This window comes from Hyla sarda, chromosome 7 (assembly GCF_029499605.1).
Source record: "Hyla sarda isolate aHylSar1 chromosome 7, aHylSar1.hap1, whole genome shotgun sequence".
In the NCBI taxonomy this organism is placed as follows: Eukaryota; Metazoa; Chordata; class Amphibia; order Anura; family Hylidae; genus Hyla; species Hyla sarda.
In genome coordinates, this window is record NC_079195.1 from 37,284,512 (window position 1) to 37,296,968 (window position 12,457).

General features: G+C 46.6%; 1 protein-coding gene across 2 annotated transcripts in view; it reads left to right on the forward strand.

The window, feature by feature from the left end:
* HOGA1 (4-hydroxy-2-oxoglutarate aldolase 1) overlaps window positions 1-12,457 on the forward strand; it is a 70,530-nt gene that overhangs the window by 11,246 nt on the left and 46,827 nt on the right. For both annotated transcript variants that reach the window (XM_056530862.1, XM_056530861.1), the window contains exons 3-5: window positions 4,575-4,703; window positions 7,037-7,164; window positions 7,277-7,411. In XM_056530862.1, coding sequence (XP_056386837.1) covers window positions 4,575-4,703; window positions 7,037-7,164; window positions 7,277-7,411 — 392 coding nt within the window. The remainder of the gene's footprint in view (window positions 1-4,574; window positions 4,704-7,036; window positions 7,165-7,276; window positions 7,412-12,457) is intronic.

A 12,457-nucleotide genomic window follows, 5' to 3' on the forward strand; every position in this document is an offset into this window, starting at 1 on the left:
ATCGAAAAGTCGCATCAAAACAAAAATGTTCCAGTAAAAACTACAGATCAAAGCTCAAAAGATGAGCCCTGACACATCCCAGTATATGGAAAAATGCTAAAGTTATAGGGGTCAGAAGAGGAGGATTTTAAGTATACTACTTTTTGTATAAACGGAAGCCCCCAAAAGTTGCAAAATGGCATTTTTTTTTTTTACTGTGTATTTCATGGTAGCATGATTGATGCCATTACAAAGTAAAATTGGTGGCACAAAAAGCAACAAGCCTCATATAGGTCTGAAAGTTGAAAATGAAAAGTATTCTGGCAGGGGGGGAGGGATAAAGTGGCAGGGGGTGAGATCAGAGGGGGGGGGGATAAAGTGGCAGGGGGGATAAAGTGGCAGGGGGGATCAGAGAGTGGAAATAAAGTGGCATGGGGAGGATCAGGGGGGTGGCAAATGATATAGCACAGTGGGGAGTGGTTGAAATGGCACAGGAGGTTGATCAAGGGGGAGAATGCATGGGGGTAGCAGCCCAATTTGTAATGCTGATACTGGTATCAAGTTATACGTCGTAGGACATGCAACGTGATATGTGCAATTGGCGGTACTGTGAGGGGTGTCCAGGGGGCCCAGGCCTGAGCTGTGTAAGGGGCCCCAACATTTCTGATGGCAGCCCTGCATGGAGGCAATCAGCCTGTGGCACTGCTGAGGTGTTATGGAGGCCCAGGATGCTTCGATAGCTGCCTTAAGCTCATCCAGAGTGTTGGGTCTTGCGTCTCTCAACTCTCTCTTCCCAATATCCCACAGATTCTCTATGGGGTTCAGGTCAGGAGAGTTGGCAGGCCAATTGAGCACAGTAATAACATGGTCAGTAAACCATTTACCAGTGGTTTTGGCACTGTGAGCAGGTGCCAGGTCGTGCTGAAAAATTAAATCTTCATCTCCATAAAGCTTTTCAGCAGATGGAAGCCTGAAGTGCTCCAAAATCTCCTGATAGCAGCTGCATTGACCCTGCCCTTGATAAAACACAGTGGACCAACACCAGCAGCTGACATGGCATGTTCAAAAGTGGCAGCTGACACGTTTCTGGTTCAAAAGTGGCGTGACCTGGGGAATGCGGCACCTGTAGCCATTTCCTGCACGCGCCTGTGTACGGGGGCTCTGGATGTTTCTACTCCAGACTCAGTCCACTGCTTCCGCAGGTCCCCCCCCCCCATGGTCTGGAATCGGTCCTTCTCCACAATCTTCCTCAGGGTCCGGTCACCTCTTCTCGTTGTGGAGCGTTTTCTGCCACATTTTTTCCTTCCCACAGACTTCCCATTGAGGTGCCTTGATACAGCACTCTTACCCTGTGTCTTACCCTCTTGCTTGAGGGGTCAATGATGGCCTTCTGGACAGCGGTCAGGTCGGCAGTCTTACCCATGATTGCGGTTTGGAGTAATGAACCAGGCCGGGAGTTTTTATAAGCCTCAGGAATCTTTTGCAGGTGTTTATAGTTAATTAGTTGCTTCAGATGATTAGGTTAATAGCTCGTTTAGAGAACCTTTTCATGATATGCTAATTTTTTGAGATAGGAATTTTGGGTTTTCATGAGCTGTATGCCAAAATCATCAGTATTAAAACAATAAAAGACCTGAAATATTTCAGTTGGTATGCAATGAATCTAAAATATATGAAAGTTTAATTTTTATCATTACATTATGGAAAATAATGAATTTTAGCACAATATGCTCATTTTTTTTTAGAAGAACCTGTATAACGCATTTGGTTTGTGGCCTAGATGTAATCTGAAGCAGCTGTTAAACTCCGCCCAGAATGCAGCCGGCATCAAGCAGCATTTGGCAGATGTGTGTTTGGGGGGGGGCGCCTAAGAGAAGGGGACAATGCGGGAGACTTATCAAAACCTGGGCAAAGGAAAAGTTCTCCATAGCAACCAATCAGCTCGCTTCTTTCATTTTTAACCCCTTAACGTCAAAGGACGTATATTTATGTCCTCCCCCGGCTCTCGCCATATGCCGCGGGGTCACGCAGTGTCCCCACGTCATATCAGGTTGGTCCCGGCGGCTACCAACGGCCGGGACCCACGGCTAATACAGGACATCACCGATCGCGGTGATGCCCTGTATTAGCCCTTCAGACGCGGCGATCAAAGCTGACCACCGCGTCTGAAGTGAAAGTGAAAGTAACCCGGCTGCTCAGTTGGACTGTTCAGGACCGCTGCGGTGAAATCACGGCGTCCCGAACAGCTTACAGGACCCTGGGTGTCTGATCGGCGAATGACTGCTCCGTGCCTGAGATCCAGGCAGGAGCAGTCAAGCGCCAATAACACTGATCACAGGCGCAAAAAAAAAAAGTTAAAAAAAAGTGTTAATAAAGGTCATTTAACCCCTTCCCTAATAAAAGTTTGAATCACCCCCCTTTTCCCATAAAAAAAATAAAACTGTGTAAATAAAATTAAACATATGTGGTATCGCCGCGTGCGTAAATGTCCGAACTATAAAAATATATCGTTAATTAAACCGCACGGTCAATGGCGTACACGTAAAAAAAATCCAAAGTCCCAAAAAGTGTATTTTTGGTCATTTTTTAAACGATTAAAAAATGAATAAAAAGGTGTGGTCAAAACAAAAATAGTACCGATAAAAACTTCAGACCACGGCGCAAAAAATGAGCCCTCATACCGCCCTGTACTTGGAAAAATAAAATTAAAGAGTTATAGGGGTCAAAAAGGACATTTTTAAACGTATACATTTTCCTGCATGTAGTTATGATTTTTTTCCGAAGTACGACAATATCCAACCTATATAAGTAGGGTATCATTTTAACCGTATGGACCTACAGAATAATGATAAGGTGTCATTTTTACTGAAATATGCACTGCGTAGAAACGGAAGCCCCCAAAAGTTACATAATGGCATTTTTTCTTTGATTTTGTCGCACAAAGATTTTTTTCCCGTTTCGCCGTGAATTTTTGGGTAAAATTACAAATGTCACTGCAAAGTAGAATTAGTGGCTCAAAAAATAAGCCATAATATGGATTTTTAGGGGAAAAATTGAAAGGGTTATGATTTTTAAAAGGTAAGGAGGAAAAAACGAAAGTGCAAAAACTGAAAAACCCTGCGTCCTTAAGGGGTTAACAAGGCCTCTGCAAAATGAAAGAAGCGATCTGATTGGTTGCTATGGGCAACTGGGCAACTTTTCCTCTGCACAGGTTTTGATAAATCTCCCCCCAATATCACTACTTGGGGCACAGAAGGGGGCAATATTACACTTGGGGAACAACAGCACCATCATTACTACTTGGGGCACACAAGGGGCATTATTACTACTTGAGGCACACAAGGTGGCATGTTTTACTACTTAAGGCACAGAAGGGGGCATTATCACTGTTAGGGGGAGCAGAAGGAGGCATTATTACTACTTGGGGCACAGAAGTGGGTATGATTACTTCTTGGGGCACAGAAGGGGGTATTATTACTACTTTAGGCACAGAAGGGGGCATTATCACTATTAGGGGGTACAGAAGGAAGCATTATTACTACTTGGGGCACAGAAGGGGTCATTTTTTACTACTTAAGTCTACTACTTAAGTCAGAAGACGTCACTCAGGTCACTGATAGCATTGTGTATTCTCCTGACTGTCCCATCAGAGCTGTAGTCACTTGTAAGTTCTGCAGTGATGATGGGTAAAACTGTGTGCAATCTGTGTCTCTCCAGCTGTCACAAAACTACAACTCCCATAATGCCTGAGGCTCTCCAGAATGGAGTTTTAGCTTTCCAACAGCTGGAGAACCACTTCAACCGAGGTGATCGGTGAGGGTCTCAGCAGTCAGACCCCCACCAAAAAAATTAGCTGCTTATACTAAAATGCCCGGTCCTTGGAAGGGGGGGGGGGAGGGGGGAGAGGGAGCCATTAAAGGAGTAGTCTGGTGAAAAATAACTTATCCTCTATCCAAGGATAGGGGCTAAGTTATAGATCGCGGGGGGTCTGAGCATTGGGCCCCTTGTGATCTCCTGCACTGATTTCCTGAGCTGATGTCTGTACCCCGCAGGAAGCCGTGGCCGGCACACCCCCTCCATGAATGCTCTAATCTAAATAGTAATATATATCTAGAAGATAAAATAAAATTGGGGGCAGGCCACGGGGGTTTGGGGGGGGGGGGGGAGACCAGGCCTTGAGTTGTGTAAGGGGCCCCGAAATTTCTGATGGCAGCCCTTAACTGCACAGAGTAAAAGAGGTTTGCTATGGGGATTTGCTTCTAAACTGGGCGGTTCCCGATACACGTGTCATCAGAGAGCACTTAGACAGAAAAGAACAACTCAACTTTAGCAGCTCATAAGTACTGAAAGGATTAAGATTTTTTAATAGAAGTAATTTACAAATCTGTTTAACTTTCTGGAGCCTGTTGACATATAAAAACAAGTTTTTTCCTGGATAACCCCTTTAATTCTAACCAATCTTTTCCAAGGACAGTCGGATGATCCAGAACATCTGATCAGCCATCAGGTCATGTTATTATTATAGGAGTAGAGACATTTTCTGCATAAAGCGGTCAGACATTGCTCAGTGTAATAGCCACGTTCTCCTTTTGCAGGCATTGTTGTTCAAGGGTCAAGTGGAGAATACGCTTACTTGAGCAGAGAGGAGAGACTGGAGGTCGTACACAGAGTCCGGCAGAAGCTCCCTAAGGAGAAGATACTTATTGCAGGATCAGGATGTGAATGTATGTATGAAATAACCTACAACCTTAGTGTAACATAAACCTCATAATACCAAAAACAACTGTAAACATTGCACACTGACCAGAAGATGAGGGGTGCACCCCAAGAGAAAGTCCCCTCATTCCTATAGGTATTCACACCGCAGAGCCCCACAGTCATCTATTCTAGCATTAGCTAATAAGTCCTCGCTCACAATGCCCCACAACAGGTTCACCCCAAATGTTCAAAACAGTGTCGTGAATAAGACTTCCATAGCAGTGCAACCCAAATTGCTTCCATAACAGTGTCAGCCACACTCCTCTGATGTCAATGCCAGCCACATTGCTCCAGAACAGTGCTACTTGCAATGCTTCCCTAAGTGCAACCTGCAATGCTCCCATAAAAGGCCAGATGCAAAGCACCCTAACAATACTAGCCACAGTGCCCCCATGAGTGCGAGCCACAGTGACCCCATGACAGGACTGGCCACAGTATCCCATGACAGCACCAGCCAAGGAGCCCCATGCCAGCGCCAGACAACATACCCCATGACAGCGCCAGCCACAGTTCCCCCATGGCAGTACCGGCCTCAGTACCCCTCCATGACTGTACAGGCCACAGTCCCCTCTCCTTGACTCTGCCAGCCTCGTCCCCCCCCCCCCCTCCATGAATGTGTCAGCCACAGTCCCCCCCCCCCCCTCCATGAATGTGCCAGCCACAGCCCCCCCCCCTCCATGAATGTGCCAGCCCCAAACCCCCCCCCTCCATGAATGTGTCAGCCACAGTCCCCCCCCCCTCCATGAATGTGCCAGCCACAGCCCCCCCCTCCATGAATGTGCCAGCCCCAAACCCCCCCCTCCATGAATGTGCCAGCCACAGTCCCCCCCCTCCATGAATGTGCCAGCCACAGTCCCCCCCCTTCATGAATGTGCCAGCCACAGTCCCCCCCCTCCATAAATGTGCAAGCCACAGTCCCCCCCCTCCATAAATGTGCCAGCCACAGTCCCCCCCCCCCCTCCATAAATGTGCCAGCCACAGTCCCCCCCCCCCTCCATAAATGTGCCAGCCACAGTCCCCCCCCCTCCATGAATGTGCCAGCCACAGTCCCCCCCTCCATGAATGTGCCAGCCACAGTCCCCCCCTCCATGAATGTGCCAGCCACAGTCCCCCCCCTCCATGAATGTGCCAGCCACAGTCCCCCCCCCTCCATGAATGTGCCAGCCACAGTCCCCCCCCCTCCATGAATGTGCCAGCCACAGTCCCCCCCCTCCATGAATGTGCCAGCCACAGTCCCCCCCTCCATGAATGTGCCAGCCACAGTCCCCCCCTCCATGAATGTGCCAGCCACAGTCCCCCCCCCTCCATGAATGTGCCAGCCACAGTCCCCCCCCCATGAATGTGCCAGCCACAGTCCCCCCCCCTCCATGTATGTGCCAGCCACAGTCCCCCCCCTCCATGTATGTGCCAGCCACAGTCCCCCCCCCCTCCATGAATGTGCCAGCCACAGTCCCCCCCTCCATGAATGTGCCAGCCACAGGCCCATTCCCCCCCCTCCATGTATGTGCCAGCCACAGTCCCCCCCCCTCCATGTATGTGCCAGCCACAGTCCCCCCCCCCTCCATGAATGTGCCAGCCACAGTCCCCCCCTCCATGAATGTGCCAGCCACAGTCCCCCCCCCCCTCCATGAATGTGCCAGCCACAGTCCCCCCCCCCATGAATGTGCCAGCCACAGTCCCCCCCCTCCATGTATGTGCCAGCCACAGTCCCCCCCCCCCTCCATGAATGTGCCAGCCACAGTATCTACTGTACATGAAGGATGTGTGTCACAGTGGGAATGAAGTATATTAAAAGGTTGTACAGTACCTTATGGTTGGAAAATAAATGGACTCTCCTGACTGACCGGTCCATGTTGTCCCCATGGACCAGAGAGCCAGCAGTACTCCAGAAAGCTGCTGAACTGGGACCTGGGAGGAAGAAAATGATTTCATGACTGATGTACGCTCTTGTATCTTCCTCCATATCTTTGATAGATTCATATATATAAAAATATAGAACCATTTTTTATAAAATAGGTAAAGTGCCTATTTTCAATGGGGTCGTCTTTTGCAAAACTACAACTCCCAGCATGCCCGGACAGCCTTTGGCTGTCCGGGCATGCTGGGAGTTGTAGTTTTGCAACAGCTGGAGGCACCCTGTTGGGATAACACTGAGCTAAGGTCTTGGGTGACCGAAATGTCACATTATCGTTGTATTTCAGATTTATTTTATATCATTATAATTTAATGGTGTTTTTTTTTTTTTTTCTATGTCATTTTACGTGTTTTATATATATATTTTAATTTGTACTGTGTGAAGCTACGCAGGCCACTATAGACATGAGCCGTCAGATGGGGGAGGCCGGGGCAGAAGCCGTTCTAGTTGTGACGCCATGCTACTATCGAGGCAGAATGACCAGCTCCGCTCTGATACATCATTACACTAAGGTAATCCTATATCCAGGTGTGCCCCATAGCAGCATCAGAAATATTATTATAATATCAGATTTATTATTATTATAATTATATCTCAATATGTTCCCGATTTCTTAATTTTTAGGTTGCAGACTCCTCTCCTGTGCCTGTTATCCTATACAGTGTGCCCGGGAACACGGGGCTGGACCTGCCTGTGGATGCTGTTGTTGCTTTGGCCGAACACCCGAACATAATAGGGATCAAGGATAGTGGCGGAGATGTAAGTAGAACATCTATTCCTTTTGTATAGATGCCAGATGACATGTATCTGGATGCTCCCATGGGTAGGATTAAAAATTGTAACATCAAGTTCCCTACTTGGCTGACTAAAATATGAATGTGGGGTCCCTGGGGCGTTGCACGAAGCAGTAAATTATCCCAGAACAGATAATCTAATAAAACCTATTTCGGTATTTCAAATATGTTATGTCATGTATTAATGTAATAATACCAGCCCTAAGCCCATTACATAAACACAGGATCAGAACAGATATCAATACATAAACAGTACAAGCACAGAAATTAGTACCTACAGTACTAGAGCTAAGCTTAATACATAAAGACAGTACCGGAAGTATGCTCAGTGCATATATTAGACAGAAGAGGAATGGCATCCGGCTCCCAGACTGGATAAAACTGAAGCTTTATTGTATCATATTAAAATCCAAATAGAACATAATGTGGGTAAGAACAAACGAAACGCAAGCAATGCGTTTCGACCTGTTAACAAGTTTAAGACCATGATTAAGACTTGTTAACAGGTCGAAACGCGTTGGCTGCGTTTCGTTTGTACTTATCCACATTCTGTTCTATTTGGATTTTAATATGATGCAATAAAGCTTCAGTTTTATCCAGTCTGGGAGCCGGATGCCATTCCTCTTCTGTCTAATTGCTGCACCTGGGAACACGGCCCCTTCCTCATTCCGAGTCTTCCGCTGGAGAGGTGTATTACAACATACGTGATCTGGGTCTTGGAACTACATACGGTGAGCTGAATTTTTCTTTCCTTGTCAGTGCATATATACAGTACACAAGGACCAAGCTTAGTACATGTACAATATGGAGACCAAGCTTAGTACATGTATATGGCACTATAGATAAGACGGTTAATGCCAAAACAAATTTCATTACGAAGTATCATACATACTGTAACAGAACCAAGCTCAGTACATATACACTGCACAAAGACCAAACTCAGAACAAACTGTACCATAACTAAACACAGTACAGTGACCCCCCGACCTACGATGGCCCCGACATATGATGAAATCGACATACGATGGCCTCTCAGAGGCCATCGCATGTCGATGTCAGCATCGACATACGATGCTTTTTTATGTCGGGGCCATCGCATTAAGTGCTATCCGGCAGCGCCAAATGCTTAAGCTGCTGCCAGATAGCAGCTTAATGTTCCCCGTGTGGTGCGGTAAGTATTACTTACCCCTCCATGATGCTCCGGGGTGCCCTCCGGGTCCAACGCTGGTCTTCCCGTGTCTTCTCGGCCCTCTCCGATGATGTCAATACGCTGCTGCGCACGTCATCCAATAGGAATGGCGTACGCAGCGGCGTAATGACGTCGCTACGCAGGCCCAGTAAGGCCTTGCGGAAGACAGAAGAGGACCGGAGAAGACAGAAGAGGACCGGAGAAGACAGCAGAGGACCGGAGAAGACAGCGGAGAGCCCAGCGGAGGCCGGGGTCACCATCGGGAGCGGCGGGGACACCATCTCGAGCGGCGGGGACAGGTGAGTACAGCTTCCTATACTTTACATTGCACGAATCCATCAACATACGATGGATTCGACAAACGATGGCTCATTTGGAACGAATTACCATCGTATGTTGAGGGACCACTGTACATATATACTGCACAAAGACCAAGCTCAGTACATAAGACAGTACCAGAACTATGCTCAGTATATATATATATATATATATATATATATATATGAATATATACACAGCACACGAGGGCCATGCTCAGTACATGTACAGTACAGGGATCAAGCTTTAATCATGCATATAGCACTAGACATAAGATCCTTAATACCAAAACGAATTTCATTACATTGTTACAAAGTTCAAGTTGAGTACAGTACTAGAATCAAGTTTAGTACATAATGCACCAGAACCAATCTCAGTACTTTTTACTCTGCATATGAACCAAGCTCAGAACACACTGTACCACAACCAAAACAGAATACATATATACTGCAAAAAGGCCAAGCTCAGTAAGGCCTTCTTTACCTATGTCCGGTGTCCGACATCTTTTCCCTTCGGCGCTGTAGAAAGTCCGCTGGAGGGAAATTGATGCTTGAACTGATCCCATTCATTTGAATGGGACAGTTTACATTCATCCGGCTTCTCAGTTTGGATGCCGGATGATTGGACTAGCTGGACCGTCACCAGAAAGAGGAACGCAACTTGCTGAGTTCCCCCCCGTCTGGCGTTCGGAAACAATGGACACCGGATGCTACTCAACTGATGACAACTGATGCATGTTGTAATCAGTTGTGACATCAGTTGTGTCAAATTTAGGCTGGGTTTACATATGCCAGACACCGGACATATATAATCCTAGCCTAAATAAAGACAGTACTAGAACTATGCTCAGTACATATATGCTGCACACAAGGGCCATGTACAGTATGGGAACCAAGCTTAGTGCATGCATATGGCACTAGAGGTAAGACCAGTAATACCAAAACAAAGTTCATTACATCATTACAAAGTTCCAATACAGTACTAGAACCAAGTTTAAAGGGGTACTCCGCTGCTCAGCGTTTGGAACAAACTGTTCTGAACGCTGGAGTCGGCGCCGGGAGCTCGGGACATCATAGCTCCGCCCTATCATGACGTCACCCCCGCCCTCTCAATGCAAGTCTATGGGAGGGGGCGTGACAGCCATCACGCCCCCTCCCGTAGACTTGCATTGAGGGGGTGGGGGGTGGGCCTATAATGTCACAAGCTCTCGGCTCCAGCATTCAGAATAGTTTGTTCCAAATGCTGAGCAGCGGAGTACCCCTTTAAGCTTGTTTGTATTATGTAAAACAACAGATCCTATTATTACATCACCAATTGTAAAGGTATGCTAGAAGCCATTTCACATAAAAGAATAGCGCCCCCAAACATATTGCTGTAGATGGTCAATGAAAGAATAAACAATGATGTATAGTGATTGACAGGTGTCATCTTAACCTTTTCTCTCATAGTTATTCTTTCTACTTTAAAATCCATCCAGACCACAATAATGACTTTTTCTTTCCCATCACAACTCATTTCGGCGGGGTTTGTCATATGTCTTTGGCCGCCCACTTTTGCACATTCTTAGACAGAGGGCAATGGGGGAGATTTATCAAAACCTGTGCGAAGGAAAAGTTGCCCAGTTGCCCATAGCAACCAATCAGATCGCTTCTTTCACTTTTAACAAGGCCTCTGAAAAATGAAAGAAGCGATCTGATTGGTTGCTAGGGGCAACTAAGCAACTTTTCCTTTGCACAGGTTTTGATAAATCTCCCCCATAATGTGTCTAAGGCCTACTCCTCACAGTCCCACTTGTGAATAGAACTGTTCCACAAACTATTCCACCTAAAATAGCGCCACACTCTGTGCCTCCTGTAATATGTCCACACACAGTTCCCCCTGAATAGAATACCACCACACACCTTGCCCCCTGAATTTATAGAACAATGTACAGTGATCCCTCAACTTACAATGGCCTCAACATACAATAGTTTCAACATACAATGTTTTTTTCTGGACCATTGTAACTTGAAACCAGACTCAACATACAATGCTACAGACAGTCCAGATCTGTGATACCTGTCACAACTGGAGGAACCGACCAATCAGAATGGGCATTTTACTGGTAAATCACCTCTATTACTGAAGTACATGCACTGACTGGCTGTCTGGTAGCGCCCCCTACAGTACAGGGAGGAACTACAAGTTCTGTACTACTCCTTACCTGTGCCAGGGTTAGCTGCTCCTTTTGGACACCAAGTAAGGGCGGCTCCATTTGGGACACTGTGTGTACTGTATAGGACCCTGTAGAAGCTCCTGTCCTCTACATAAACCATTGTTTCCAAACCAGGGTGCCTCCAGCTGTTGCAAAACTTCAACTTCCAGCATGCCCGGACAGCAGTTGGCTGTCCGGGCATGCTGGAAGTTGTAGTTTTGCAACAGCTGGAGGCTCCCTGCTTGGGAAACACTGACATAGACAGTGATTTACAGCTCCCAGCAGATCTTTCTTACTTTTATATGTAAAGATTTGCTTTATCTATATTAGTTATCTACTTATTTATCTTTAATCCTCACTTTTTTCCTATTTTTGGATGACATTTTGGGGGCTTCAGAACTAATTACCAGGTTTCCATAGAGTTATGGTCTCAACTAGAGATGAGCGAACTTACAGTAAATTCGATTCGTCACAAACTTCTTGGCTCGGCAGTTGATTACTTATCCTGCATAAATTAGTTCAGCTTTCAGGTGCTCCGGTGGGCTGGAAAAGGTGGATACAGTCCTAGGAGACTCTTTCCTAGGAATTTATCCACCTTTTCCAGCCCACCGGAGCACCTATAGGCTGAACTAATTTACGCAGGAAAAGTCATCAACTGCCGAGCCGAGAAGTTTGTGACTAATCGAATTTACTGTAAGTTCGCTCATCTCTAGTCTCAACATACACTGGTTTCAACATACAATGGTCGTCCTGGAACCAATTAATATTGTAACTTGAGGGACCACTGTATCTCTGGCTCTCCTATGTAGGGTGGGGGGGGGGGGGGGGGCGTGTCTGCCGCTGCTTCGTGCGGGGGTTGACAGCCTCCATTCCTGGTGAGAGTCGGGGTGGGGGGGGGACCATGCAGTAGATAGCGGGGGTCCCAGCAGTCGGAACCTCCCTAGCGATCAGACACTTATACCCTATCCTTTTGTATAGGGGATAAGTTGTCCTATACGGTAGTATTGCTTTAAACCAGAAGCTACATATCTTTTATAGGTCAAGTAGATCTAAGGTGACACCTGTATATGTAAATAATGTAGGGATGATAGTTTATTAAAAGCTATGACATTAGGATTAGAGATGAGCGAACTTACAGTAAATTTGATTCGTCACGAACTTCTCGGCTCGGCAGTTGATGACTTTTCCTGCATAAATTAGTTCAGCTTTCCGGTGCTCCCGTGGGCTGGAAAAGGTGGATACAGTCCTAGGAGACTCTTTCCTAGGACTGTATCCACCTTTTCCAGCCCACCGGAGCACCGGAAAGCTGA